Here is a 26,757-nt window from a genome sequence, read left to right as displayed (position 1 = left end):
GCACAAAACCTTCACTTGCAGAGCAAGTCACAGTTCTGGCCGTGTGCAGGATAAAAGCAGTGCTGCTAGCTGCTGCATTGGCGCTGGAGATGCATGCACAGTAGGGAGTAGACATGGCTACGAATCCTACTACTTCTGCTGCTCTTCTTGTGCCCTTCTTGTCCTCCTTGTTCTTCGTTTTGGTGATCGTCGTCTCGCTTTCGTATGATAAAGTGGACTACATCCTCCCAATTAGAATATTCGAACACCAAGAGCAGCAGGTGGAGATGAGGAACAGCAGCAGCAGCAGCACTTCTGTGAGTAATCAGTCGAGCACCGAGTGCGATCTGTTCTCGGGGAGGTGGGTCTTCGACAACGAGACGCGGCCGCTGTATTCAGGGATGCAGTGCAAATACATGCACGATGAGGTAGCTTGCGAGAAATACGGCAGGAGGGATCTCAAGCATCAGCAATGGAGGTGGCAGCCAAATGGATGCGACATCCCCAGGTATGTATGTATGCATGTATGTTAATTTTGAAGGATTTTTCAGGAATTTAAAGCATAATTAATCACATTATTAGAGGACAAATTATAAGAAATCATGTTTCTTTATCATTGGACAACAATCTACCTACCAAATAATAACTTGGACGATGCAGCTTTCCTTTCCAGCTGCAAGGTATTGGTTGGGAAACAAAACATAGAAAACTGATTTGGTAGAAAGTTACAGAACTTAATTTTATTTTTTTATCATGTGTTGATTATTCTACTCTCGATAGGTTCGTATTTAATTATGAAATTAAGTGGTTATTAATTTCTAACAATAACAGGTTCGATGCTCACAAATTGCTAACAAGATTAATGGGAAAAAGAATGGTATTTGTTGGTGACTCCCTCAACAGGAATCAATGGGTATCAATGGTGTGCATGGTGGAGTCCATTATAAGCAGTGAAAGGAAATCTATGATCTATAATGGCTCACTGTTGTCCTTTAGAGCAAAGGTATTAACAAACTACTCATGTTTGAGCTTCTGAAATCAAGATAAACATTAGTTAATTTGCAGGATTTCAACGCATCGATTGACTTCTACTGGTCCCCTTTGTTGGTAGAATCTAACTGTGATGATCCAGTACTCCACCGAATGACGAACCGCATCATGCGTAATTCTATCGAGAAACATGCTCGACAATGGACAGATGCAGATATACTTGTGTTCAACTCTTATTTGTGGTGGAAAAAACCTGGAATGAAGATGAAGGTCTTGTGAGTATGATTAGCTTAAGGCAGAATCACTTCATCCCTTGCTCATACTGACCAGATGAGTTTCATATTCTGGACAAGGCATGGATCATTTGAGGACGAGGTCAAGAACTTGGAGGAGTTGGAGATGGCAGAGGGCTTTCAGTTAGCATTGAAGGAATGGTCGGATTGGCTTGAATTGAATCAGAACCCCAATGCCAAGCTCTTCTTTGTCAGCTTGTCGCCAACACATGTTTGGTCAGAATTAATAATCACCATTCAGAATTGTTACTGCATTGTAATCGAGATATCTAAACTTAGAATGCAAGTTGATTTTGGCAGGGGAGATGAGTGGGGTGCAGCAAGCGATCAAAACTGCTACAACGAGACTGAACCAGTTCATGAAGAAGGGTATGCGAGTAGAGGATCAGACTACAAGATGCTGCACATGGTCGAGAACACCATTGCGAAAATGAGGCGAAAAGGCTTGAGCGTGCAGATGCTCAACATAACTCAGCTTTCGGAGTATCGAAAAGATGGGCATCCTTCTATTTACAGGAGATTTTGGGTTAATATAACGCAAGAACAGCTCGCAGAGCCTAGTAGCTACTCCGACTGCACACATTGGTGTGTTCCAGGAGTTCCTGATGCATGGAACGAACTCCTTTACAGTTACATTGTTTCTCAACAAGTATAGGCTGTTGCCTCTTTTCTCATGCTCAATCGAAGCTACAACAGAATTTCTCAGACCTTTAAAATGGTTGCCGACCATATCAAATCTAGATACGTAAAAGATTAACTAGTGATCCGATTGGGAAACTTAGATACAGAAACAATAGTTTATTTTGCGAATAGCTAGGGAATTCCTTGCGATCGGATTAAAATTCTCACCTTCTCCTCCTACCTTCACTAGCAATATTATATATTTGTGCAAGTCAAACAAAAACTTATCTGTTAATTCAAAGTTTATTATAGCTAATTTCCCACTGTGATCAAATCTTCATACGCCTTAGTTCCAGAAGTCAATCTTGTCGCACCAGGGCGATCAGTGGTGTCATCTCTTTTTGGCTGAACTACTAGACTGTTACCTCCATTTCGAGATTTGATGGTTATTGTTCACCAGCTAATTTGATAGCGTGCATCATTATCTATCCAACAAAACCACTAATTTCATCGATCGATATTAATCAGCAATAGCTAGTTAGGCTCTTCCATAAACCTAATTAAGTACGATATATCAAACTCTAACTCCTTCGTTAAAAATCTTCAGAAGGATTTGCTATGTATATAGACTTCCGAAGCCAATAAGGTCAGATTGATGAAATTAACTCAGGCAAAAGTTGCACCTTGTCCACCAACCGTAACCAAAACAGAGACCAATTAATCAATTAATTTAAATTGCTATATTCAACAGCTCTTCCAATAAGCCAAAGAACAGTGACATGTTTTGGATCTGTTTTGACAATGGAGACTTTGAGTAGCTAAATATATATGCAAATATGATTTCTTTTATCAAAAAGGGTTAGAAGCCTCATGATACGTTGTCCTAAAAGAGTTTGACTTGGAAATTTGTGAAACAAGCATTGCTGAATATACGACAAGAGCCTAGGCCAAGTAGGTGCACCAAGCCAACTGCTATTCACAGTTCAACTGAAGAATGTACGTATATATATATATATGTTAACGATTAGAAAATAACTCAAACAAAAATTAAAAAAAACACACACACATGGCAAATCCAAACCTAATCCGCCAAACACAGCAAACTGCCTCCGGTAGCTCTCATGCATGCTAGCAGCTATATAAGACGACGTCGTCCTTTCTATTCTACATCGATCACGATCACTACCTCCCCTGATATCTGAAACTTTGGTGCAACAGCTAGCGATCATCACTTCATTGCCTGATGGAGTCTTTCAACAGAATTAGTAGTCTTCTTTTAGTCTTCCTTTTAGCTATCAATTCCCTTCTCGTTTATCGAATCGGCGCAGAAGTGCAGCACCACGACTTTGTGGTAATTAAGTTATATATATTTCAGTATTCGATCTTTGTTAATTAGTTGACTACTCGAACGAATTAGAGGCATGCATGCATGAATGCATATATATATGCAGGTGCAAGAGACGCCGGTGAAGAGGCTGTGCAAGGCTCACAACATCATCACTGTCAATGGGCAGTTTCCGGGGCCGACCATTGAGGTGAAGAACGGTGACACGATCGTCATCAACGTCGTCAATCAAGCGAGATACAATGTCACACTTCACTGGTAATTAAAGTTTATCAATTAGCTAGACGTCCATTAATTGACGATACGTAGTTAATTTCCTGTCTTGAGAAAGGCATGGCGTGAGGCAATTGAGGACAGCGTGGGCGGATGGGCCGGAGTTCGTGACGCAGTGCCCCATCAAGCCGGGCGGCAGCTACAGGTACAGGTTCACGATCCAGGGACAGGAGGGGACGCTGTGGTGGCACGCCCACAGCTCCTGGCTCAGAGCCACTGTCTACGGAGCTCTCATCATCCGTCCCAAGGAAAACACCTCCTACCCTTTCGCCAAGCCCAAGAGAGAAATCCCTCTCATACTCGGTACGTACGTACGTACGTACGTTTGCCTGACCTCTCAAACTTAATAATTCTCATGCCACAAAATTAAACAATAGTACGTACGATAGATGAACAATCATAATTAATACTACTGTGATGAGAACAGGGGAGTGGTGGGACAGGAATCCCGTCGACGTCGTCAGAAAAGCAACGCGCACCGGCGGCGCCCCCGACGTCTCTAATGCCTTCACCATCAACGGCCAACCCGGTGATCTCTACAACTGCTCTTCCAAAGGTCCTCCATCGATCACTGTTAATTTTAACTACTGTAATTAATATCAGTAAGAGTACTTAACTATCATCGCTGCGTTACCTGTTGGTTGGTTAATCGCAGACACTACTGTGATTCCGGTGAAGGCCGGGGAGACGAATCTCCTCCGTTTCATTAACGCCGCGCTCAACACCGAGCTCTTCGTTGCCATCGCCAACCACAAGATGACGGTGGTGGCGGCCGACGCCTCGTACACCAAGCCTTTCACCACCTCCGTGCTCATGCTCGCTCCCGGCCAAACCACCGACGTGCTCGTCACCATGGATCAACCTCTCTCCCGCTACTACATCGCCGCGCGCGCCTACGCTAGCGCCGAGGGCGTAGCCTTCGACAACACCACCGCCGCCGCCATCCTCGAGTACGACTGCGGCTGCGCCAAACCGGGTCCCGCCGCACAACCGATCTTCCCCGCGCTCCCGGCTTACAACGACACCGCCGCCGTCTCCGCCTTCACGGCCGGCATCAAGAGCCCTTCCTCCGTCGAGGTCCCAGGCCCCGTCGACGAGAACCTCTTCTTCACCGTGGGTCTCGGCCTCTTCGACTGCCCCGAAGGAAAGACTTGCCGGGGACCCAACAACACCCGCTTCGCCGCCAGCATGAACAACGTCTCCTTCGTGTTCCCCGGCACCACCTCCCTTCTGCAAGCGCACTATCAGCGGGTCCCTGGCGTCTTCACCACCGACTTCCCGGCAGTCCCTCCGGTGCCCTTTGACTACACGGCGAAGAACGTGAGCAGCAGCCTGTCGCAGCCGGTGGCGGGGACGAAGCTGTACAAGCTAAAGTACGGGGCGGTGGTTCAACTGGTGCTGCAGGGCACCAACATAGTGGCCGGCGAGAACCACCCGATCCACATCCACGGTTACAACTTCTACATCCTCGCGGAGGGGTTCGGGAACTTCAACCCAGCCAGGGACAACGCCAAGTTCAACCTGGTGGACCCGCCGGAACGGAACACCGTGGGCGTGCCGGCGAACGGCTGGGCGGTGATCCGGTTCGTGGCGGACAACCCAGGCATCTGGCTTATGCATTGTCACCTCGACGTGCACATCACGTGGGGGCTGGCCATGGCCTTCCTGGTGGAAAATGGAGGGGCGGAGCTGCAATCCCTGGAGGCGCCACCCCCCGACCTGCCAACCTGCTGACGAACATCCTCATTCCACCTAATCATTCTACAACATTAGGCGAAACCATCTATGATTATGTCCATTCATTTCTTAATCATGTAAGCACATATATAGAGAATAAAAATCGCTTCAATTTATCAGTTCAATAAACAAATGTCATATACAGATCACAAGGAAAGTAGGCAAGCTTATTGCTGGCCGAAACACACTAGAAACTAGCACTTAACTAACGATTAAAGGCAAATACAAGTTGAAACTGCAATAATAAATCTGACTGTGATTGAGAATGATAAACTTGAACCTTTCAATTATTTCAACATTGCTGATCCAGAACAACTAATAGTTCAAAGGTATCCGTATCACTTCTAGAGTTAATTACCGCGACTGATACCATTTTCCCTAGAACTAAGGGATATAAAGTATCGATTGGTTCATGACAAATTAGATACACATACCAAAAACAGTACCCGAGCTCCATTCTTCTGGTTACAATTGCAAGTCCGCAGCAAGCCCGTGCATGAAATCATCTCTACATCTATTGAGGGATGGCAAGCAAGATCAAGCTACAAACTTCAAACACCTAGTGTCGTTATGTATCACTTGGCATCGGCATGAGCAAAATCGGACTCCGCATCTGACACAGGTGTAGCTGGCAGCATCGCCGCAAACAGTGCAAAAATGACGACGGGACCTAATGCTTGGAGGACCAACTGCAGCTCGCAAATAGGTAGGGACATGTGGAGGCAAGGACTCTATGTTTGACTGTTGCAATTGAACATAAATTTGCGAAGAACAAAAAAACATAGATGTACGAGGATTAAATAACAAACGGATAAGGTAGCACATGTCCTTACTTCCTGTAGGAGCTCCATAAATGTCCTTGGTGCTTTCTTTGCATTTTCAAGCGCTTTTGCTTGTCTAGTCTTGCGCTTATTCTTGGATTGTTTCTTTTGAAAATAAGCTGAACAAACAGGAAGAATTTGTCAAGCAGCATAAATAAGAAGAATTTGTTAAGCACCATTACAATACAGAACAGGCTTAGTAAATAAGATTAAAAAGGTTTCAAATAGTTTCCTTCACCAAGGCTTATGCTGCTGAGACCTTTAAAAATAGTAGAACGTCGCAGTTAGCAGTAACTAAACAAGTAATCCTGCAATTCACTGTTGGAAAGAATTGACTAACGAAGAAAAACTCATTCCATTTCTGAATGATATCCTTTCATTCTTTGCTCAATCGAGCAACTTGTTACTCTTACAACAATGATTTCCGTGAGCATCTTCCAATTTCTAAAATCAGAACTTCCTCACCTTTACCCTTCAAGCATCATAAACCAGATTTGGTATTTGATTTCAGTTGGCATTGGTCAGAACTAAGATGAGTAAAATCAGGCCAAGCTGGGTAGAAACCATCAACGTTTCTAGGCCGCTCTCAGGTGTAAATGAACACAGCCGAGTCCCTTTATCTAGCCAAAATAAAACTGAAAAGTGCGTGCCAATTGCATATTATATACAATCAATTGTAGAATCCACCAACCAACCAATCTGCCCTTTACGATTTTGTGCTTGAACCATCCAAATCATAGTTGTCAAGATTGTGATGCATACCTTAACATTTTACAATCCCAAGGACCAAAATAACAACCAAGAGCATACGAAAAATAGTAAGATAATTCAACTAGACACAATCAGATTCTAAGCATCTTCTAGGTCTGAAGTGTTATATGAAAGAAAACTACCCAATCTTATTCCCTTTGGATCAGTTGAAACTTAAGAATTTAGGCTCGGCATCTATACCCCTACCTCTCTTAGTTTTAGTGTCCTTTCTAGTTTTCACTTTCCATGTTAAACAAAGTGCATAGAACCCTTAAACTCCTATAGTTTGCCCTATAACAAGGAATGTAGTCACAAAATAAAGCAGTTCAACCTAGCATTTGTCTTATCGAATAAAACATAAAATGTACATCATCGTTTTTTATAAAAAGAAGGAACATATAAGTTGTTTGGTAGCAGACTGCAATTAGACAACAGTGAAGATGCATAAAGGAATGAAACTTGCGAATTTTAAAACAAAATGTATTTTTTATCTATTATGAGTAGCGAGCAAGATGTAGACCGACCTTGATCGTCATCATCCAAAGAAGCATCATCATCATCATTAATTTCCAAGACCTCTGGCCCAGCGTTATCATTTTCTAAAGATTCAAGGCGAGCAATCGCTGCCTTAAACAATAGAACGCCAAAAAAAACAGTTATTAGCAGATGAATAGAGAGTGTTTATACAAGAACTAAGCACCGAGTGAATCAATGAACACAGAGCCGATACTTTATCCATTGTGTTTTCAAGAACTTCATAACAGGAAGAAGGGGGGAAAACAACAGCAGACAAAATGTATTAAATCTTTGGCAGAAGGAATTAGGCCATCAGATACTAAAAATCGCAGAAGGCGAGGCGAAGAAACCCACCTGCATCCGATTATCGGTGCTGGCGAGAGCGGCAGCCATCTTGGCAGCTATCTTCTTGGTCCGGCTCGAAGTCCGGCGAAAAGGCCCCGTGTTCTCTTCTTCCATCGCGGTGGGAGTCCTCCAGTGCGTGGATCGTCGGGACTAGGGTTTGGGTTTCGGGATCCTTGGGACGATCGGAAGCGGGGAAAAAGAGTCTGCGGAAATTTTATTTTTGCCCTTGTTTCCAAATATATAAAAAGACAGAAAAAGGCGAGGAGATCAGACAAAACTAATACGAAGGGTATTTATTTCGTGAAAATGATAATTATTATTTTAAGCTCATAGAAAAATTGTGGTCGGCGCCGCCCGGAAGAAGCTCGAATCGGATACGCCGCTGCCCCTCCCTCCCAAGTATGAAAGCGTCGCCCTCGTCATCGGCGCTACCGGCATCGTTGGCTCCTCCCTCCTCGACATGCTTCCCCTCCCCGACACTCCCGGCCGCCCTTGGAAGGTCTTCGGCGTCCCCCACCGCCCTCCTAATCCTTCCTTCTTTCCTTCCTCCTTCTCCTACGCCGACGATGCCGACTCCCTCCCTCAGTGCGATGTCCTCGACCCTGTCGACGCCACCGCCAAGCTCTCCCCTCACCGACGTCAGTGAACTCTGCCATGCTCCGGAATCTCAGACACGTTTGCCTGCAGACTGGCAGCAAGCACTACATCGGCCACTTCGAGGCCATCGGCAAGGTTCCTGCCCACGATCGACCCTTCCATTAGGACCTCCCCTGGCTCGACGTCCCTAATTTCTATTACGACCAGGAAGACGTCCTGCTCGGCGAATTGTTCAAGAGAGGAGGCGCACTCTCCTGGTCAATTCACCGCCCGGCTGCCATCTTCGGCTTCTCGCCCAACAGCCTGATGAATTTGGTCGCCACGCTCTGCGTCGACGCGGCCATCTGCCGGAAAGAAGGAACCCCTTTGCGACAATAAATCAAATATTTTTAAATTTAATTTATTTATTTTTTTGCTAAGAAATGAATAAATTGGGAATAACTTTAAAATTTTGAAGTATCATTTGGAATTAGTAAAAAAAATTAAAAGACGTTTTCAAATTTTTAAAAAACTTGAAAAATTCATTCGTATCAATAATAATTTTGTAATGAAAAATCGTATCAAATAATATTAAATATTATACGTATAGAGGCAACGTGACGATTTCGGCTCTTTATTAAATTTTAATTTTAAGTTATATATTTATTAACCTTCCCAGAACGGAAGCAATTGCTTTTTTTTTTTGCCTTTCTTCCTCCTTCCTCCTTGCCATCAGCGCAATTGCTTGCTGCTGGAGCGCGATTAATGCGCCAGCCATTTGCTTCTCGCATCGCGATTGCGATCTCTCTCTCTGTCCCTCGCGCTGTACGACTCTAATAGTCCGTCTCCGGGCGCCGTTGGATCTCCCCGGCAGCGGTTTTTTTCTTTTCGCTATTGAGATCCGGATTTGTTCCTTAGGGTTTGGAGGAGATGGGCTCCGGGGAGGCGATGGCGTCTCTCTTTACGGAAGATTTGTGTCCGTCGATTAAAGGTGAGATTTTTTTTCTTGTTCTTTTGATACTTTTGTCGTCAGGTTAACAAAACTTTCCTTTTTTTAGTCATTTGGGCCCGGGTTGCTTGGGGAGCGTTAGTTTAGTTTGCTTTTAGTTTCATTCGGGTTTTTTTTTTTTTTTTTTGGTTTCAGGATTCATTTTGTTTGACTTATTTATCAAATTGTGTCTTCGTGTTCTCCAGATGTGAATAGGGATTTCATGCCAAGGGTGTGGGAGCATAATTGACTACTATATATATATATATATATATATATATATATGCAATTATTCAACTACTGAATTACCTAGAGTAAATATTTATTCCTCTTTGAAAATGCATCAGATGCTTTTGCAAATAAAGGAAGAAGTCAATCATTTTCAAAAAATTTCATGAGCATTAAGGAAGAGGGTATGTTAGCTTCATGCATTTGTGAAAGTGATCAATTTTGGAATTAAGGAATAATTTCTTTTAGCATCTTGTCAGATTGAGTAATGCTACATTCTTATTTCATTCTTAGTATGAAGTCTCAGTGCGGGAATTAGTTTCTGTTCAGTTTCAGAACTGTTCAAGTCTGGTGCATGGACAGGATATAAGCATATTTATCTTTGAGGTTGAGACAAATAGGTAACTACAGAATGGATTTGAGACTAATTTTATCTTTGGAGTTTGGTATTGAAGTTATGTATACTGCAAACAAGAACATGGAGTGTAGTTTCTTGTTTTTAATTTTAATCTTTTTTATTTATTTATATTCATCTTTCCCTAAAATGATTTAAATTTTTTGAAATTAATTCACAAACTACTCGAGCAGCTAATAAGTACAACTATTTTGTGGTTAGCTTCATGGATCTTATCCTTTGAAATTTTACAGCAATCAGCAATCAAACTACTGAAATGTTACCTTTCATCCTAATTTAACAACAATAGTTATTTGTTCCTAAAAGTATATTAATATTCAGTTAGATTTTATTTTTTTATCTGTCTCAGACATGATTTTCTTGTGCAGAACTCAAGGAGAAACATCAAAAGGATTTGCAGAACTTGACTTTGGCAACTCAACCTTTCAAGACATTCTATTTGTTTTTGTTTGCTACACTACTATATTTTAGGCAATCACTTATATACGTTTTAAGGAAGGGCGGCTGGATCATGTCTTTAACTATTCCTTTTGCTGCTCTGGGTTTCTTTCTTGTTAAGGATTATGGCTCCAGTGAGAAGGTATCTTACTATTGAATTGATCGGTCACTCATTTGTAAACACCAGACCTAAGATGTCGAACAATTCCAATTTTATTGTATTTGGGAAATTAATAAGTTAAGTTTATCACTGCTGAAGTAGATTGTAACTCTTAGGTTTTATAATTATTAAAACCACTTGGTGTTTTGTTCCTTCAATTTCACCTAGCTATCATCTCTAATTTTCTTTTTCTTGAAACTTGATCCTTTACTCTGTTTTTGTTTAACGGCATTCCTGTTATTGGTTACAGCATCTCCTGGAATTGCTTCTCTATACAAACTATGTTGTATGGTGGGTGACACTTGGTGTGGCATCATCAATCGGGTTAGGTAGGTTGATATTGCATTTGAGTGCCATCTAAACTCAGTTTGGAACCTGTTCTGTTACATTGGTTGAAAATAATCTGCTACGAACTTTCTTATAAAAGCTATCATATAAGTTCACTATAGCTTCTTTTGACTGCCTTTCTGTATAGATCATGTTGAGAATAACTTTATCTATGTATATGTTGAAGCAAGTTTTATGTGTAATATGCAGCTGCTAGGTCAATACTAAATTTTGATATGATTTAGGAATTCCAAATGACTCAATTACATCAACATCCACTATGCAAATGCTTCTTAGTTCTTTTCTTCTGCTGGAACAGATTTTGTTCTCCAATGAGCTAATTTAAGTTCTATTTCGATTTACTAGTTCCTAAAATTTGTGCTTACATATTTCGTCTATTTTGACAGATACATATCATAGGTTGCTAACAACATTGGGTTTTTGCAGGATCTGGTTTGCACACATTTGTGCTGTATTTGGGCCCCCATATTGCCTTTTTCACTATCAAGGCGATCAAGTGTGGCCGAGTGGATCTCAAAACTGCTTCTTATGATACCATACAGTTTCAAAGAAGACCTTTATGGCTTGAAAAGAAGTGTTCAGAGTTTGGACCACCCGTATACCATTCATCACCTGAAAGTTTAGTTAGGGTTCCACTCCGCAGTATTCTCCCTCAGGTTCAGCTGGAGGCTATTCTTTGGGGTTTGGGTACTGCCCTTGGTGAGCTTCCTCCTTATTTCATCTCAAGAGCAGGTAAATTTTCATATTCTTGACCATAAAACAAAATTTAGGTTCTTGTGGCATTGCACCATTATGGCTGCATATTGAGTCATGATTTATTGAGCTGAAATATTAACATTTAGTTTAACTGATTTTCAACATTTTAACCTAGTGCTTGACTTCCTGGTCTCTATTACAACAATTTTTTTTGTCTTCTGTACATATTTTCCTTTTCATCCATGTATTTCTTTATATCATCCTTGGAGGTCTTTCATTTAACTATTAAACTATTTTTTGGATTATACTCTAATGATTCTGATGGTATTGATAGAGGAAACTGTATTTAATTTATTCATCAGTTTGCTATATTGCCATGATTGTAATGCTATAGCAATTTATGTCACTCTGCCTTACAAAACAAAACAAATTGATGTTGTTTCCAGTTTTATTGTATTAGTGCTTGTTGTGAATGTAATTTCAATCACATTGGTTCTTAGTCATTTTCCTTAGTTCACTTCTTTGTCTAATTGGCATTTGTAAAACTTATGAACATGTGAATGAAGCAAAGACTCATAGACAACATAAACAAAGAGACATGATACTTCATTAAAACTGTTTGCCAGAGGGAGACTGTTGTGTGAGAGATAGGGGTTAACTATATACCTTTTGTAACCTTGATTGAAACGGTTGACAGGTTCTAAAAGATGGATTTGCAAATCTGGATTGAAGATAACTAAAGATACAGATAGCTTATTAATTACTATTTTATGGTAGCTATGTGTTACTTTGATAATTTCGTTAGGATAATTTCCAAGTAACTAATCGGCACCTGCTGTTTTCTAAATAATGAGTTATATACTAATGATCTTCCTTTCTCAATCTTAGATTAATTAGTTTGATTTTTCCTTGACAAAAATACAAATGCAATGCAGCAAGCTCCTCTGGAAACAAAATGGAGTTGGAGGAACTGGATGCAGTGTCAACAAAAGAAGCTGGCTTCATATCTGCTTCTGTGAAGAAAATTAAAAGCTGGTTCTACACTCACTCCCAGCATCTTAACTTCCTAACAATTTTAATACTTGCTTCAGTAAGTTGTCTATATTTCTGGTACCTATAGTCAGTCGATCAGATGCAACATATTCACTGGTGATGGCAGAATATTCATCTTAGTTTCTTTCAGATCTCGAGTGCATAATTAGTTTCTAGCCACTGCTTGTTCATGCCTTAATTGTGCTAAGAAAAGTTCATTTGGCAGGACTTTTTTTTTATTCTAACATTCTTATGTCGAGCTGCTAGATTTACATAAAGGATTAGTACTTGGAATTTGTCCAATGAGTTTGTGGTTGATGATGCAATTTAGGTACCAAACCCACTTTTCGATCTTGCTGGTATTATGTGTGGGCAACTTGGGATCCCATTTTGGAAGTTCTTCCTGGCAACCTTGATTGGAAAGGCATTGATAAAGACTCATATTCAAGTAAGCTGTTGACATTTCCTTCGATTGTTTAGGATTTATAATCTTTTTTGTGGTAATATTATATCCTCAGATCAAATAAATAGGAATGCTAGTCTTATGTTGCATTCTTTATTTATCATACATTAATATGCAAAATAGCTATAAAAAAAAAAGAGAAATTGTATTCTTTTCTACACCAAATTTGTACATTGTTTTTAGAAGTTCTAAAGGAGCTCTTCTTTGATCAAATTATTTTGTAACTTTATGAGATTAAAATACACCCAAAGGAAAACTATCCTACATACAATGCAATCTGTGTTTTAAACGAATACTGAAGTACTTAATATGCTTAGGCCTGTAGCATTTGAAGTGGTCATTCCTTGTAGCATGGCTTTGCACAGTATCTCTGGAAAGAGGGAAGAGACTTTGGTTGGGTAAGGAGTCATAGAATGGAGACAAGAAGAGGTGTAGTCTAGTTAATGATTGGGTGAGGTCAGACCATACCATAGAAGAAAATTGAAGATGAATAGCTGTGTTTAGCTCTGATATCAAAGCACATGGTTTTGGAAATATGGACAATGCGGCCTCTGATTATTGTTAAAATGGAATAAAAAAAATCACAGGACTGCTATATGGAAAATTATAGATTATTCAACTGGCCCCCATGTCAAAGGATCAATCCCTCATGTAGCTCTAAAAAAAGATTATCCAGCTGGTTTTTAATTGCTGAAAACATGCATAGGGTATGAAACTATGAATCTTTGTGTTTATAGTGGATGCACTACCACATTATCTTAGTTTTTTTCTAGTTATATATTAGTTATTTGCTCTTAATACTCCAATTTGTTGCTGCTTTTATAGGTTTAGGGTTTAGTTTTTTCCCTAATCTTTTTCCTAAACTTTAATGTTCTTTTACAGACAGTTTTCATTATTTCTGTGTGTAATAATCAACTCTTGGAATGGCTGGAGAATGAGTTAATATGGGTGTTTCGTCTCATCCCTGGTCTCTCTTCTGCGCTGCCTAACATGATTACTAAATTACGAACGGTTCAGGACAAGTATTTGTCTGCCCCAGTTCCAGAACCAGAGAAAACGGTTGGTCATTAAAAAAAATGAGAATTTTCACTGCTTGTGGTTTAGGTAGGCTAGAAATTTCTCAGGGCAGTATTTTGATCCCAGTGTTTCTGGTTCTGCAGGCTCAGCAGTGGAACCTATCTTTTACTATGATCTGGAACACTGTGATATGGCTCATGCTTATGAACTTCTTTGTGAAAATAGTGACAGCTACAGCCAAAGGATACCTCAAGGAGCAGCAAGAATTGGAGTTGACGAATCAGGAAACGAAGTTGAAGTCCTCTTGAGCATGGAGTTATCTCCCTAATATTCACCAGTCAAATCTACAGGTGTTCATTCAGAAGCCTCCCTCCCATGGCTGCAATCTGTGAAGCACACTTGTACAGAGTTAGTATTTGATAGCAGGCCACCTGCTCTGAAGGGACCAAGTTAATGCATTCGACTTGAAACACAAGAAAGTTTAGCTTTTAAATCCTCATGTTTACAGTCATTTGTTGTTCAAACAATAGATTTGACCAAAGAATGTTTTAACAAGTTATTTGTGCTTCTTTTTCTGGAAGTTATTGATCGAGCCATACCAAAATTCTTCTGTAGTTCTGTTAGTCCTCTATTTGGTGATGATTTTGGTTTTGATTTGCTAAAATTAGTGAACAGGAAAGTCATATGATCTCAATTTAAGTCGAACCTGTGCATGTTCCTGCATACAAATTGGAAATGCATGAACATTGTAATGTCAATTCACTAGAAAATGCATGTATTGAATTTAAATCGAGACTGATAATGCATTACTAAGATTGGTTTGATCCGAATGTTGTGATCATTAATTCTTAATTCTTGCTGGAAGATCTTATTCAACTGCACCATACGGCAATCAATATATAGAATGAACGACTTCCGATCGAAGTCTTGCAACATCATCGTATCGTTCGGATGCAAACTTCAACTTATTAATCATGAAATGATAAGAGAAAACACTTTATTCCAATCCTGTTTATCAACTCACTTCTTGACCCACACACTGTAGTCCTTCCCCGACGTGACGACTCGAAAATTGGAAGGAACCAGATTGCCAACATCGAATCGAGGGCCAATCTTCGTGATCACTTTTCCATCGATCATGGCGACGTAGCAATCTGCATCCGCAGCCAGAATGGCGAGCGTACTTCCCGGGTGAATCCCGTTTTGCATCCTTATCGCAGCCAACTCAGATATCTGATCCTTCAGTCCCCAGTCGAGCAAATGATCGTAGAACTGCACGATACGATCGAGTTACAGTTAAACGATTTCCGATCAAGAATCTGTATATTTGTGGATGCTTACGATGGAAGGGATTCCAGGGTGGGTGAGGATGTAGGCGTAGCCCTGCATGATCTTGTCGGAAGGGAACGGCCACAGCTTCTGCGTGGAGCCGGTGTCGTGGTTGTCGATGAAGGTCACCGCCTTCTCCGGCCACCACCCCATCATCCCCGGCGCCTTCCCCTGCTGGTCCTTCATCCTCCACAGCTCGCCCTGCACCGCCGCCTGCAGCACCCCTTTGGTGGTGAAATCGAACGCCGTGGCGCTGCCGCCCACCTGCTGCACCCAGTTCACCAGCTCCTGCCGGCTCCCGTCTTGGTCGTAGTCCGGCTTCCCGTTGTTGTCGTAGGCCAACGAGCTCCAGAACTCCGCCACCGCGATGTCCGGCTGCGTCCCCTGCACGTAAACTTTAGCCACGCTCGACGAGTAGCCCTTGGCGAAGTCCAGCCGCCAGCCGTCGAATCCGATGTCCGTCTTCAGCCAATTCAGCCAGTCCGTCAGCTCCTGCTGGACCTGGGCGTTGAGGTGGTCGATGTCGGGCGCCGCGCCGAAGTCGGCGCCGGTGTCGGGGTTCCCGGTGCCGTCGGAGTACTGGGTGTCGTCGCGGCAGATCATGTGGGGGCCCCAGTCGAGGCGGCTGTCGTCGGTGCCGCCTTCGAAGATGCACCACACTCCCCGCCCATCCTGCCTCTCCGCGCACCGGTGGTTAATCACGATGTCCGCCACGCACTTGATCCCCTTCGCGTGGAACGCGCCTATCAGCGACTTGAGCTCGTTCTGGTTACCGTATTTGGAAGAATTCAGGTCGTACAGTCTCCCAGGCATGTACCCTTGTGGACCGACGGATTGCGACGGCGGAGGAAGCCACACATGAGTGACTCCGGCGCCGGCGATGTCGGTGATTTTGTCCTTCAAGAAGTTGTACCAACCGCCTTGCTGCCTCCACGACTCCCAGTTGAACCCCTGCAACAAACTCTTCAATCAATATACCAAACTAAAATGTGTGTTGATCAATTAATTCACCTGGAAGAGGATCTGAGCCTGAGCTTTGTCCGGCGCAAGAGCAAGCTGCGACAGAAGCAGGAATGCAAAGACCGCAAGATGGCTCCTCATCTCTCCCTTGCTGAGTGGCTGTGTGGGCGAGCGAAGAAGAAGAGCAAGGGATCGACGGAGAGCTGCTGCGATGAGAGAACAATGAGCGTCGCGGCTTGTTTATATAGGCGAGCAAAGAAGAGCATGCGTGTGAGGGTTGTTTGACGGTGATGGGGCGTGCGATCTAAGGTCGATTCGTTGGTAACTGAAAGATGGGCCAGGGCCAATTGCATGGCCTCACTTATCCTTTCCTTTCCCCTTTTGGTCAAAATTGACCAACTTTTTTCTTTGACTGGGCAAACAAAATCTATAAAAATTTACTAAAAACAACTATGAAAAATCCAGCCAGCGGCGTCACTCACTGACAAGCCATTTATCAAGAAAGAGACCTTTTTCTTGAGACAACAGAGAATGAAGTGGCTTATTGTATACATTTGAAATAGTCTTATGAACAACTTCATTAAATTGAATTTATTCATGTTTCTGACAGTGTCCGAGTAGCTTGTTTTGGAGGGGACAAATTGTAACAGATGATGCAAGAGTAGTCTCTATTCTCCAGTTCTGATTAATGGTATCAGAAGTGTTAGTGTTTATGCCTATCTCTATCGATCGCATTGCATCATGCCCTACAATAAAAGGAGGGAAAAAACATGAAAAAAGGGTGAAACTTACTGTACATATGCGCGCATCAGATTCGGCATTAAATTACTCTGCTGGCCTCTGGCGTTGTCTCAGTGCCAGTGGCTGTGATCTGTTGCTGCTGCTGTTGCTGCTACAGTGTCGGTGAGTGTCGCTGCTTTCCGAGAGGAGATGACCTTTTGGGATTCCAAATCTCTTTAATCACCAACCTCCACCCGCTTTTGATTTGGGCACCCATTTTAGGAGGAGGTCGTTCCATGGATTGCAGGAAAGGGCGACGAGAACATACGTCTGCGACAACAATGGCGGCGCTCCTGTGCTGCTCTCTCATCGCCTTTTTCTCCGTTTCTGCTCTTTTGAGCAGTGCTCGTGCAGGTGAGCAACGTTTCATGGTACTCTCCTTTGGTGCTTCAGTGCTGTTCGAGCATGCATCTCCTCTCCTTCCCATCGAACTACACTGCCATTTCAGCTAACTGATGTGTGCTCGTGCTTTCTTTTTGGTTCATTTTTGTTCATCTTTGTTTCAGATGTAGCATCCAAATAGTTAGAAAGTACTTGTTAACTCAGAATCAATTTGTTATTCTCTGCCACAGATCTTGGAAATCCAACAAGGATTCCTCGAGTCCAGGTTCTGTTCAGAATCCCACTCTCTTTGTTGTTGTTTTTTTTTTGTTGGTAGCTTTTGTAGACGGAGGCGCAATTTAGCCCAAATGTGCCGTGGATGCTAACCTGAGCCGGGAGGGTGCAGGGGGCTGCGGAACCACGGCGTCGGCTGAGCGGAAGCGGCGGCGGCGGCGGGGGGCCGGGATCGTACCCTCCTCTGTGCGCCGCCAAGTGCGGAGAGTGCACGCCGTGCAACCCGGTGCACGAGGCGGTGCGGCCGGGCCAGCCGGCGGTCGAGGAGTACTACCCGGAGGCGTGGCGGTGCAAGTGCGGCAACAAGCTCTACATGCCCTAACCGGCGCCGCCACCGCCCATTTCAATTATTCCAGAAATCCTCGACGCGAAGCGGCGCGACGCGACTGCCGTCGGTCGATGTGATGGTTGAGGGAGACTACGCCAAGTTAGTCTTCTCCGGTGGTGGAATTAATTAACCATGCAGACATGTCTGGATTACGGGAGACTCGCCTCGTGGTCTGCCCTCGTCCCATATCTTGTCAAAGACGCTCTCTCTCTTTAGACGACATGTTCTCCTCCTAGACGAGATGAAGCTTGGTTCAATCATGAAACTGTTTGCATGCTACGCAGGTTGAAGGCAGATTTGTCTCTTGCATTACATTAGCCTTCTTGAGCTAACCATCCTGCAAAAATTAAGATGGCCAATGGCAATTGTTAGGGTAAAAAAGTAGGAACAAAGGATCTGTTTCTTACCTGGATGAGACCATCTTCACACCGAGTAAAAAAAAAATGAAAAAAAATCAGATCTAAAGAAACTTACAGTGACAAAAGAAAATGCTTCCTGATAAAATCTCTGATAATTGAGGCTATGAACTTTCTGTATCCAACAAACTAATATTTAGAATGCCAGTGAGCTCAGCCAGTCGGTTAGTGATTTGGTTTAGCATTAAAGAAGCAGACTTTGAAAAAGGTCAATAATATTAGTAAAACACTCGATCCAACATTTTTTTTTCATTTTGACTACTTCATGTTCTTCTATAGAAACAGTATACACTGAATATAGTGTTAAAACTATCAAAACTGCATAACTCCAGTTGGTAAAACTTATACTTGAGAAGTAGAACTTGTTCTACATGTATTTGTAATGTCTCAAAGCTTGCAAACTGTGCTCTTTTGCAGTCCAAACAGAACAATAGCTTGTGCATCATAGCAGGATGCAGAAAAGGTACAAAAATTATGAAATCAATAAAAAGGGATGGTCAATTGAGAATAATAGCTTGCACAACATAGCAGGTTGCAGACAAGATACAAAATTAAGAAATCAATATAAATTGGGATGTTCAAATATACTAAATATAAGATAAATGGGATAGCCATCTACCATATAAAGTTAAATGTATACAAGTGGCCAGTTTTGATTGTTTAGAGGGGGTTGCAATGAGTTTTTTGGACAAAGGGATTTTAGATGGGGTTGCAATGAGTATTATATCTAAAAAATGTGATCGCCAAACAGAAGGACATTCATAGCCAAAGAAAACAATGGAATATTTGTTCCAAACTTTTTTTAAAAATTAAAAATTAAAAATTAGTTGCCTTCTGGAATGATGGATTAACCTAGCATATCAATCCTGATAAGGTTGTAAAGTCCTTCAAAATAAACGTTGCAAAGCCAACATTGATATTGGGACTGACAAGACACAAAACTTAGCATAGCCATCTAGGCTATATCATATTAGTAAACTTGAAATCACTCAAAGAAACTAGTAGAACCAATTTTTTTTTTAAAAAAGGAAAAGAGAAAATAGGAAAAACACACAGCGGATGTGTAATTTGACTAAAATATATTTAAAACAATATAAGTGTAGGCATGGGTCTATATTGGTATTGGTTTGGAAAACTACAATTGTTTTAAGAATACATAGGTAGAAATGTTCATTACATGGGTCTATATCTAGGTTCCTTTGATTGCTGCAACAAGATATTCCCTTCATTTTTCCTCTATGTTATTCAAGAAATCTGGTATTTTGGGGGCTATAGTTAATGGTCATTTTTTAAATTTTAATTTCATCTCTGCTGGAGACTTGGACATGAAAGTTTCCTTACATCCCCACAATTGGAAAGATTCACTAGTATGGCAAATTTGTTATATAAAGATATACAAATAGAATGTTTCTATTAAGCATAGTTATAGATTATGGATAATGTTTTTTTTAATAATGATCCTTATTTTGACTCGTCTGAAATGATGTCAAAATATTATAATCTCAACTTTTGTTAGCGAATATTGACCTTTTTTTTGTTACTCCTAGGTTACTCCATGACTTCTCAAAATAAATTAAGTTTTTCTCAGTTTGCTCCTCCATGCCACCCAAAAGAAAATATTCACATAATGTTGCCAAAGAAGGGAGCTTAATTCACCTAAATATTTGAGAATTATGAGCCATAAAGCATTGTTCTGGAGTCCTGCCATGAAACATTGCTCCAGAGTCCAGACTCCTGATATAACAAAGAATTACAACTAAGAATTGTATATTCAAATTGCATGTAGAACAGGAAAATGATGATCCACCCTTATTTTATTGTGATATGCAGACTTTAATTAGTTTGAGGATGCAAAGTTTATAACTTGCACAAAAGACTTGAATCGGAGTAATAAAATAGATCATGAAATCACTGGATGGAATCATTATTTGTAAGCAAACAAGCAAAATATGTTACTACTCCCAACAAAAAAAACTAAATTAATCATAATTCCAAGAAATGTAACTCATTTTCAGCAATTCCTCATGCAGTAAGTACACTAACAAGCACAATGTCAAAAAAAGTTCAAAGGGATTCAAATTTTTTAGTGAAGAAAAACAATATAAATATATAATTCCAATACAGAAAACTAGTTTATGCAAGGAACCATTGTTATGCATATTAAGTACTTACCTCAGCCAACTAATAGGAGATACAATAGAGAAATCAGGTTTTGACTTGTTTGGACTAATTACCATTCCAGCATCTTGTTGCGCTTTATCTATGAGACTCAGGGGAAGTAAATGGTTTTCTCCATCAAAAGCTAATGATTGCAAAGGTGGTGTCTGCATCCAAGGATCACTAACATTCATTGCAGCACTATATGCACCTTGTGTGACTCCATTCTGCGGAATACCACCAAGAACATGTTGTGGAGACTTGGCACTCAAAAGTGCAGTGCTTCCCTTCATGCTTTGTGATACCAAAGAGTTGTTTGAGAAAAGATTTGATACTTCTTCTTGTTGTGAATGCTGATGTCCTATGGTTGAAAGCCATCTGGAAGGCCTTCCTAATAATCCCATGTTCTGATCCAATGGAGGTTCCCACATCTGCCATGTACCTTGTGACTCATCAACATTCATCATATTTAAATCCTGAGACTTTAAGTTACATGAAACTTGGCCCAAAGTAGTATGCTTTTCTTCTGAATTTTGCAATCTGGAAATAGGACACTCAATTGGAGAAGGCTTAGATATGATTCCAGAAGCAGAAGGATTCTTTAATACTTGAGATTCCACCACCTTATCAATGTAAAGAAAATCAGACCCTGTATCTAATGGAAAATTGTCAAGCTCCTCAGAAACTGGACCAAGCAAGGATATCATGTCCGGCACATAGCACGGATCTTCAAAAATTTCTGTTTCTTCTGATATAAAACTTGATGTTGAATCCTTAATGGAAGAAAATAAGGATTCATCTGACAAGATTTTGGGCGAAGTGCTACTAAATAAGACATTGGATGAGGTCATAGAAGTTAAAGGAAATGGTTGTGTGAAATTAGTTTGACTATCATAAAAATGGTCTGGAAGCAACTTCTGATTATTTAGGTCTGTAACCTGAGCTTCTACTTGACTGTTATTGTTTTGATTTGTTGAAGTAGTTGTTGAATCAGGGTGGTTCGTTGGAGCTGGATTAGTAAACAGTTGATGCCATGGTTTCATTAGAATAGGTTGCCGTGGTTGCACATATGAATTCATCTAGGAAATGCAAAGAATCCAACAATCAATGCACAGTTATCAGAAACAAGAATACTAAAGAGCTTGATGTATGGCAACTTACAGGCTGATGAAGGTTGCTTTTGAGAATTTTCTTATCTCCACTTGACGTATTAACACTTACAGCTTCGGCCACATGAGAATTTCTTACATTTTTCAAAGTATGATTCATGAAGATTGCAACTGGTTTAATTGATTTCTTTACATCACCAGTTGGGCTATGGGTATTTCTCCCACACACTATGGAGCCACCAAAACCTCTTGATGGAAAGTTGCTAGTTATATGACTAGAGTATCTTATTTTACCTGTAATCACTTTATTTCCAAGTGAAGTCTCCAAGGCATGTGACTTTGATATCAATGCTGTGCTTCTCACTACATTATGTTTCTCATTGTGATTCTTATTGTAAAACCCATGCTTTCTCTCATTCATGCTGCTTGCCCTCTTCTCTAAATCTTCAACATCAGAGTTGCTTTTATTAGATCCCCTATCCCTGACATTTCTTCGATCTTTCCTTCTTTTCTCCACTTGCTTATAACGTTTCCTTTCCTCATCAGCAATGGAACCCTTAGTAGTTTCTCCCTCGGGTTTCGATTTCTCATCTTTCATCTTTCTCCTTTCTTCTACCATCCTTGCAACTTCCTCTCTTCCTCTTCCAGCATTTCTTTTTCCAACTTTGCCTGACGTTTCTCTTCAGCTTTCCTCCTCGTTTTCTCCCATCTGCTCTCATGCTGGTTTCCTCCATCCCCTCTCTTATATAACACCACTCTGTAGTCTGTGTCGGAATCATCTTCTGTTGAACTATGTTTGAACGCTACTTTACAGAGCCATCTCATATTGACAAATAAATAGAAAATCAGATTGAAAGGAAAGAAAATGAGAAATGATGAAAATTTCACCTCCGTCGAACAACCCCGGTTGCTATTTCTCAGTGCTTTCCGATCCTGACTCCATATCCATCCACAATTCCTCATAATTTCACTGAACGTGGAGCTCCTAACAGAACGTGGAAGATTCAAGATGGGCCTTTTAGAAAATTGGCCGCAGTATGAGCACTTGAAGCGGCCTCCAGTTGGATTCTGGTCCTTGTACGGAAGGTGACAGTTCCGGCAACGGCGGATGGCAGTCTTCAAAAGAGTTTGCATCTCGATTGCAAGTGCCCGCTGCCGCTCGTGTTGGCGAGCGGCCCTGCAAGCCTGCAAATAACTCAATAGAGGCACCAAAGCCTGGTACCAAACTAAGGTCAGGACGAGGACGCTCAGACAAGCGATCCTAGGCGAGGTGATCTCAAAGCGGAGCCTCGGAGGGAGGAGCGGCGACATCACCAAAAAAACAGAACTGGAAACAACAGCCAGGGCAATAAGGTGGCAATCTTTCGCGACCACCTCGGAACTACACAAAGTATACACATTATTCAACAACCAGTGCCCTAGCCAGACGAGCCGGAGCCTCTACCTAAATATAGAAACTGAATCTTCTGCTACAGCGTTTCCTCCGTCCTACCTGAGCATGCTCGACCTTCCGAAAAAACGCAGTGTCCCAGAACCCACAAATCCCAATCCGGCAAGCCAACCAACGACAGCGAGAAGACCCCTAGAATCGCCCAATGCCTGAAGGGCCGCAATCGTACCGAGACCTCGATGAAGCAAGCGATCGAGAGGGAGAGCTCTCTTGGGCAGTGCAGTCAGGATCAAGCAAAGCGACGACGGCGAGAAGAACGCGAAGAAGAGTCGAGACGCGATCTGGCGACGTAAAATGTCGAAACTTCCTCCGTGGGTTTTTTCCATTCATAGCAAAAAAGTACTAAAAATGTGTCTGATTTTTCAAACAGTCCCTCCCGTCCCGTGTTGGAAAACTTCCAAATATAGGAACTTCCAACTAAATGTGCTGCTATAATAATCTAATTAATCAACTTAATTACCTAAAGGATTAACTGCAAAACAGCAAATTAATTAACGTTGTTCGTGCATCTCCAGCCGATCACTTCTTGCATACTTCTGGCGAGTGACATTCGACCCAACAATTTGTCGCCTTACTTCAATCCATCGAGTTAATGAGGTTAGCAACCACTCCGATATCCATTACAAGCAACGCTTCAGGTAAAGATTTCGAGCACGATAACTCCGATCCTACAAGTTAGTAGTTCATGATCTCGAGGAGGGCAGGACAACGGAGATCATGCTGTCGAATTATGGCTCGAGGAGGTCTTCGAGCCCCATGAGAATCAATCGAGAAGGTCAGTTCTACGCGAGGCTGCTCTCCAAAGAAAGTTCTTCGGAGAGCAGGCTTGTTTGTCATGAGGCCGTCGGCGTGCCTGGCTCAGTCCCATTCGGGTGGGAGTCTCGGCCGGGCACACCGATAGCCGCCGGCAGTGCAGTCGCTAGGGAAGGCACGTTTCTTCCTTCGCTCCGTCCGCCGCCCTCTTCCTTCTGCCGACGGGAGGAAAGGGAGGCTAACGTAGTTGATGGCAGAAAGAAGGGCAAGAACAAGCTTTCGGTGCTCAGAGCGGCGGTAACGGCAATAGTCCTGGGGCGTCGATTGCCATGGGAAAGCAGTAAGCTTTCGTGGACCTCGTGGAGCGATCGATCTTCTTCTCCGTCCGGCTGCGGAGCGGGTTCTCTGTTCTGCTTCCGGGTGCGGAGACATCCACGCTGCGGCCTTCTGGACGAGGAGAAATCCACACAGTCTGGATCGCGATGACATGTACAGGAGGAGCATGCACTCATCAATGGCGTGTTAAAATAGAAACTGAATTTTCATTCTCTTGCAGTACTTTTCCCTCCCTGATGAACTCTGATAACCAACTCCCCCAGTGAAATTGCAGCTGCAACGAGCCCGTTTATCTTTCATCCCGTTTTTCATCCGTGATTTCTTAAAGGAACTCTGTTTCCGATATCCAATTGCAGGAAATGATCAACTTGGTCGGCAGTTTTAGTTAATTCAGACACTCTGTTCTGCTCGTTTCTCAAGGTCACTGGTCGCAGAGAAACTGATGATTCTAGCTAGTCGATTCCTCTGTAGACTAAAAGAATATTGATAAGATTTTTAAATTTAGTTAGGGATAAATGGATAACAAAACTTTTTTTCCAGCTTCCTTTTTCTCCTCGATTTTTCAAAACTGTACGTTTCCTTCGTCTTCTTCCTGACGAGCACAACGTAATGCAAAAAAAATGCAAGCCAGAAAAGGAACCCACGTCGTCGATGGATGGATGTCTACCTTCGTCACGCCACAAATAATGACGCTCCTTCCACACACCAAAAGGAGTCCTAGAGGACTGCCTAAAAAGAGACGGCATGCAGGCGCATCACCACACTAGCGATGTCCTCTCACACACACACTCTATAGATTTCTCTACCCACATTCCCCTGTTTTTCGCTTCACTTGCCGTTCCCATTCTCTTTAATTTCTTTCCTTTCGACTGATCCTTTTCCATTCCTCACCTCCGAGATCATGGCGGCCGATTCCAAATGCCTAACCCCCAAGCGTGGCCAATGGCAGACCTTCAACGACGATGAGGAAGAAGAAGGGAAACCCTTGTTGCTCTCCGCTCTCCCCACGTCCTCCGACGACGACTTCGAGTTCCAGGTCTTGACCGGAGGCGGCCTTCATCCGGCCGCGGCCGCTGACATGTGCTACGCCGATCAAGTGTTCCTTAATGGCCGGATCCTGCCACTTCATCCCGTGGCGGGAGGTCTTGATCTCTCGAGCAGGTCTGAGGACTGTGTCGGCCGTTGCTCGACGAAGACCATTTCGACCCGCTCTGACACGAGCTGGAGTAACAGCAGCGGGAGCAGCAGCAGCAGCAGCAAACGGAGCAGCAACTGCGTCAGCCGGAGCCACTCGTCCAACAGCAGCAGCGCGTACTCCAACAACTTCTACGCGCACCCGAGCCCGAAGCCCCAGCTGCAGCACGCGAGAAGGGCGACCGCCGCCAGGCGGAGGAGCGCCAGCTCGGCGCCTCGCGGGTGGGGATTCCTCCGGCCAGGCCTCATCAGGGCGCCACCACCGCAAGCAGAATTACGCGAATTGTGGCCGCGGAGGTCCCTCAGCGGCCACTTCGTCGGCCTGAAGAGCCATGCGGCAGACGCGGCGAAGCTGGTGAGTTCATCGAGTGGCAGCAGCACTTCGTCGTCTAGGAGATTTGACGTCGAGAAGAAGGTGACGCGGCTCGTCGGACTTGGGTTCAACTGCAAGACCTCGCTTGACGCGGTGGAGCCGAGCCCATTATCATCTAAAGCGAAGGCCGAGAAGCAGAAGAAGAAGAAAACGACGGAGGAAGAAGAGAAGTTGAGAAGATCCGAAAGCGTGTCGAGGAGTAGGATTTTCGAATGGTTGGAGGAACTTCGCATTGCAAAGTTCACGACCACACGAGACGGCGACGGCGGCGGCGGCGGCGGCGGCCATTGACTTGCTGTAAAACTCGGTTTTATAACTACAAATATGTCGATTTTTCTCTTAATAGTTAGATTTCCGTGGCGTCCTTTTGCCTTCTCTGTAATCTGAAATGTAGGGAATCGCAATGTACTACGTCAATTTAGTGTGACTTTTAAGTTTGAAATGCTTTTCTCGATCTTCAATAGCTTTTCCCGTTCCTCTGCAAAATTCTGCAAGTTTCTCGTGGAGATAGGACGGTGGGTGGGGAGTTGACGTCAAGAGCATGCAGCTTTAGAAATTGGATTTTAGAGAAAACTCTCTGCGCCTCTTAGAAGAATGCCAAAATGGATTTTAGAAAGGAAGAAAGCATCATGATGTCGAAACCCCCAAATCCATGCGCCAAAAGAAAGTAAGAAACGAGCATGGCGATGGCTAAAGCTACGAGAGCTCTTAATTCTACATGTCTCCGTCAAAGGAAACATCAAAACACAGTGATGAAATTATTCACGTGAAGTAATAATTTCGAACTCGGAATAATTATTTTTTTTACTTTATCAAAAGGATAACTATTGTTGCAGGAGGCCAATGTTATTTAAATTATCAAATAATAAATTTGTAGAGTTCGGCTAGTTCGATCTTGATCGCAACCCGTACTCAAAGCCCTACCC

At 42.6% G+C, this 26,757-nt stretch overlaps 6 protein-coding genes and 3 pseudogenes across 7 annotated transcripts; 6 read left to right on the top strand and 3 right to left on the bottom strand.

Moving 5' to 3' along the window:
- The first annotated feature begins 113 nt into the window (after positions 1 to 113).
- Positions 114 to 1,917, top strand: LOC141837360 (xylan O-acetyltransferase 12-like). Its single transcript, XM_074724776.1, has 5 exons — positions 114 to 487; positions 811 to 982; positions 1,045 to 1,244; positions 1,323 to 1,478; positions 1,563 to 1,917. Exons 1-5 carry the CDS (start codon positions 114 to 116, stop codon positions 1,915 to 1,917), a joined length of 1,257 nt encoding a protein of 418 aa, XP_074580877.1.
- A 1,148-nt stretch (positions 1,918 to 3,065) lies between these two features.
- Positions 3,066 to 5,422, top strand: LOC141836977 (laccase-3-like). The gene is made up of 5 exons (XM_074724465.1): positions 3,066 to 3,234; positions 3,335 to 3,486; positions 3,560 to 3,804; positions 3,929 to 4,057; positions 4,157 to 5,422. Exons 1-5 carry the CDS (start codon positions 3,127 to 3,129, stop codon positions 5,233 to 5,235), a joined length of 1,713 nt encoding a protein of 570 aa, XP_074580566.1. The 5' UTR covers positions 3,066 to 3,126; the 3' UTR covers positions 5,236 to 5,422.
- A 45-nt stretch (positions 5,423 to 5,467) lies between these two features.
- LOC141836978 (SWR1 complex subunit 6) lies at positions 5,468 to 7,925 on the bottom strand. The gene is made up of 4 exons (XM_074724466.1): positions 7,680 to 7,925; positions 7,334 to 7,436; positions 6,072 to 6,178; positions 5,468 to 5,979 (listed from the first exon to the last, which is right to left on the bottom strand). The coding sequence occupies exons 1-4, from the start codon at positions 7,782 to 7,784 to the stop codon at positions 5,776 to 5,778; spliced, it is 519 nt and encodes a 172-aa protein (XP_074580567.1). The 5' UTR covers positions 7,785 to 7,925; the 3' UTR covers positions 5,468 to 5,775.
- Positions 7,926 to 8,007: 82 nt separating this feature from the next.
- LOC141837359 ((S)-8-oxocitronellyl enol synthase CYC2-like) lies at positions 8,008 to 8,645 on the top strand (annotated as a pseudogene).
- Positions 8,646 to 9,011: 366 nt separating this feature from the next.
- LOC141839620 (vacuole membrane protein KMS1-like) lies at positions 9,012 to 14,617 on the top strand. Of its 2 annotated transcripts, XM_074727412.1 has the most exons (9): positions 9,012 to 9,071; positions 9,165 to 9,237; positions 10,246 to 10,457; positions 10,726 to 10,804; positions 11,250 to 11,555; positions 12,455 to 12,609; positions 12,883 to 12,999; positions 13,897 to 14,073; positions 14,175 to 14,617. In XM_074727412.1, the coding sequence occupies exons 1-9, from the start codon at positions 9,012 to 9,014 to the stop codon at positions 14,337 to 14,339; spliced, it is 1,344 nt and encodes a 447-aa protein (XP_074583513.1). In that variant the 3' UTR covers positions 14,340 to 14,617. The 2 variants fall into 2 exon arrangements, with proteins under 2 accessions (XP_074583513.1, XP_074583512.1); XM_074727411.1 differs by lacking the exon at positions 9,012 to 9,071 and having other exon boundaries at positions 9,093 to 9,237.
- A 434-nt stretch (positions 14,618 to 15,051) lies between these two features.
- LOC141840998 (alpha-amylase isozyme 3B-like) lies at positions 15,052 to 16,461 on the bottom strand. Its single transcript, XM_074729113.1, has 3 exons — positions 16,372 to 16,461; positions 15,373 to 16,311; positions 15,052 to 15,303 (listed from the first exon to the last, which is right to left on the bottom strand). Exons 1-3 carry the CDS (start codon positions 16,459 to 16,461, stop codon positions 15,052 to 15,054), a joined length of 1,281 nt encoding a protein of 426 aa, XP_074585214.1.
- Positions 16,462 to 17,008: 547 nt separating this feature from the next.
- On the top strand, positions 17,009 to 18,037 carry LOC141837358 (uncharacterized; annotated as a pseudogene).
- A 2,362-nt stretch (positions 18,038 to 20,399) lies between these two features.
- Positions 20,400 to 23,125, bottom strand: LOC141841901 (uncharacterized; annotated as a pseudogene).
- A 2,040-nt stretch (positions 23,126 to 25,165) lies between these two features.
- LOC141837357 (uncharacterized) lies at positions 25,166 to 26,122 on the top strand. Its single transcript, XM_074724775.1, has one exon. It carries the CDS (start codon positions 25,166 to 25,168, stop codon positions 26,120 to 26,122), a length of 957 nt encoding a protein of 318 aa, XP_074580876.1.
- The last annotated feature ends 635 nt before the right edge of the window (positions 26,123 to 26,757 follow it).

This window comes from Curcuma longa, chromosome 11, assembly GCF_044706935.1.
Source record: "Curcuma longa cultivar G26 ecotype Majalengka, Jawa Barat chromosome 11, ITB_CL_G26_1.1, whole genome shotgun sequence".
NCBI lineage: Eukaryota > Viridiplantae > Streptophyta > Magnoliopsida > Zingiberales > Zingiberaceae > Curcuma > Curcuma longa.
This window is presented reverse-complemented; position numbering and strand designations above follow the sequence as displayed.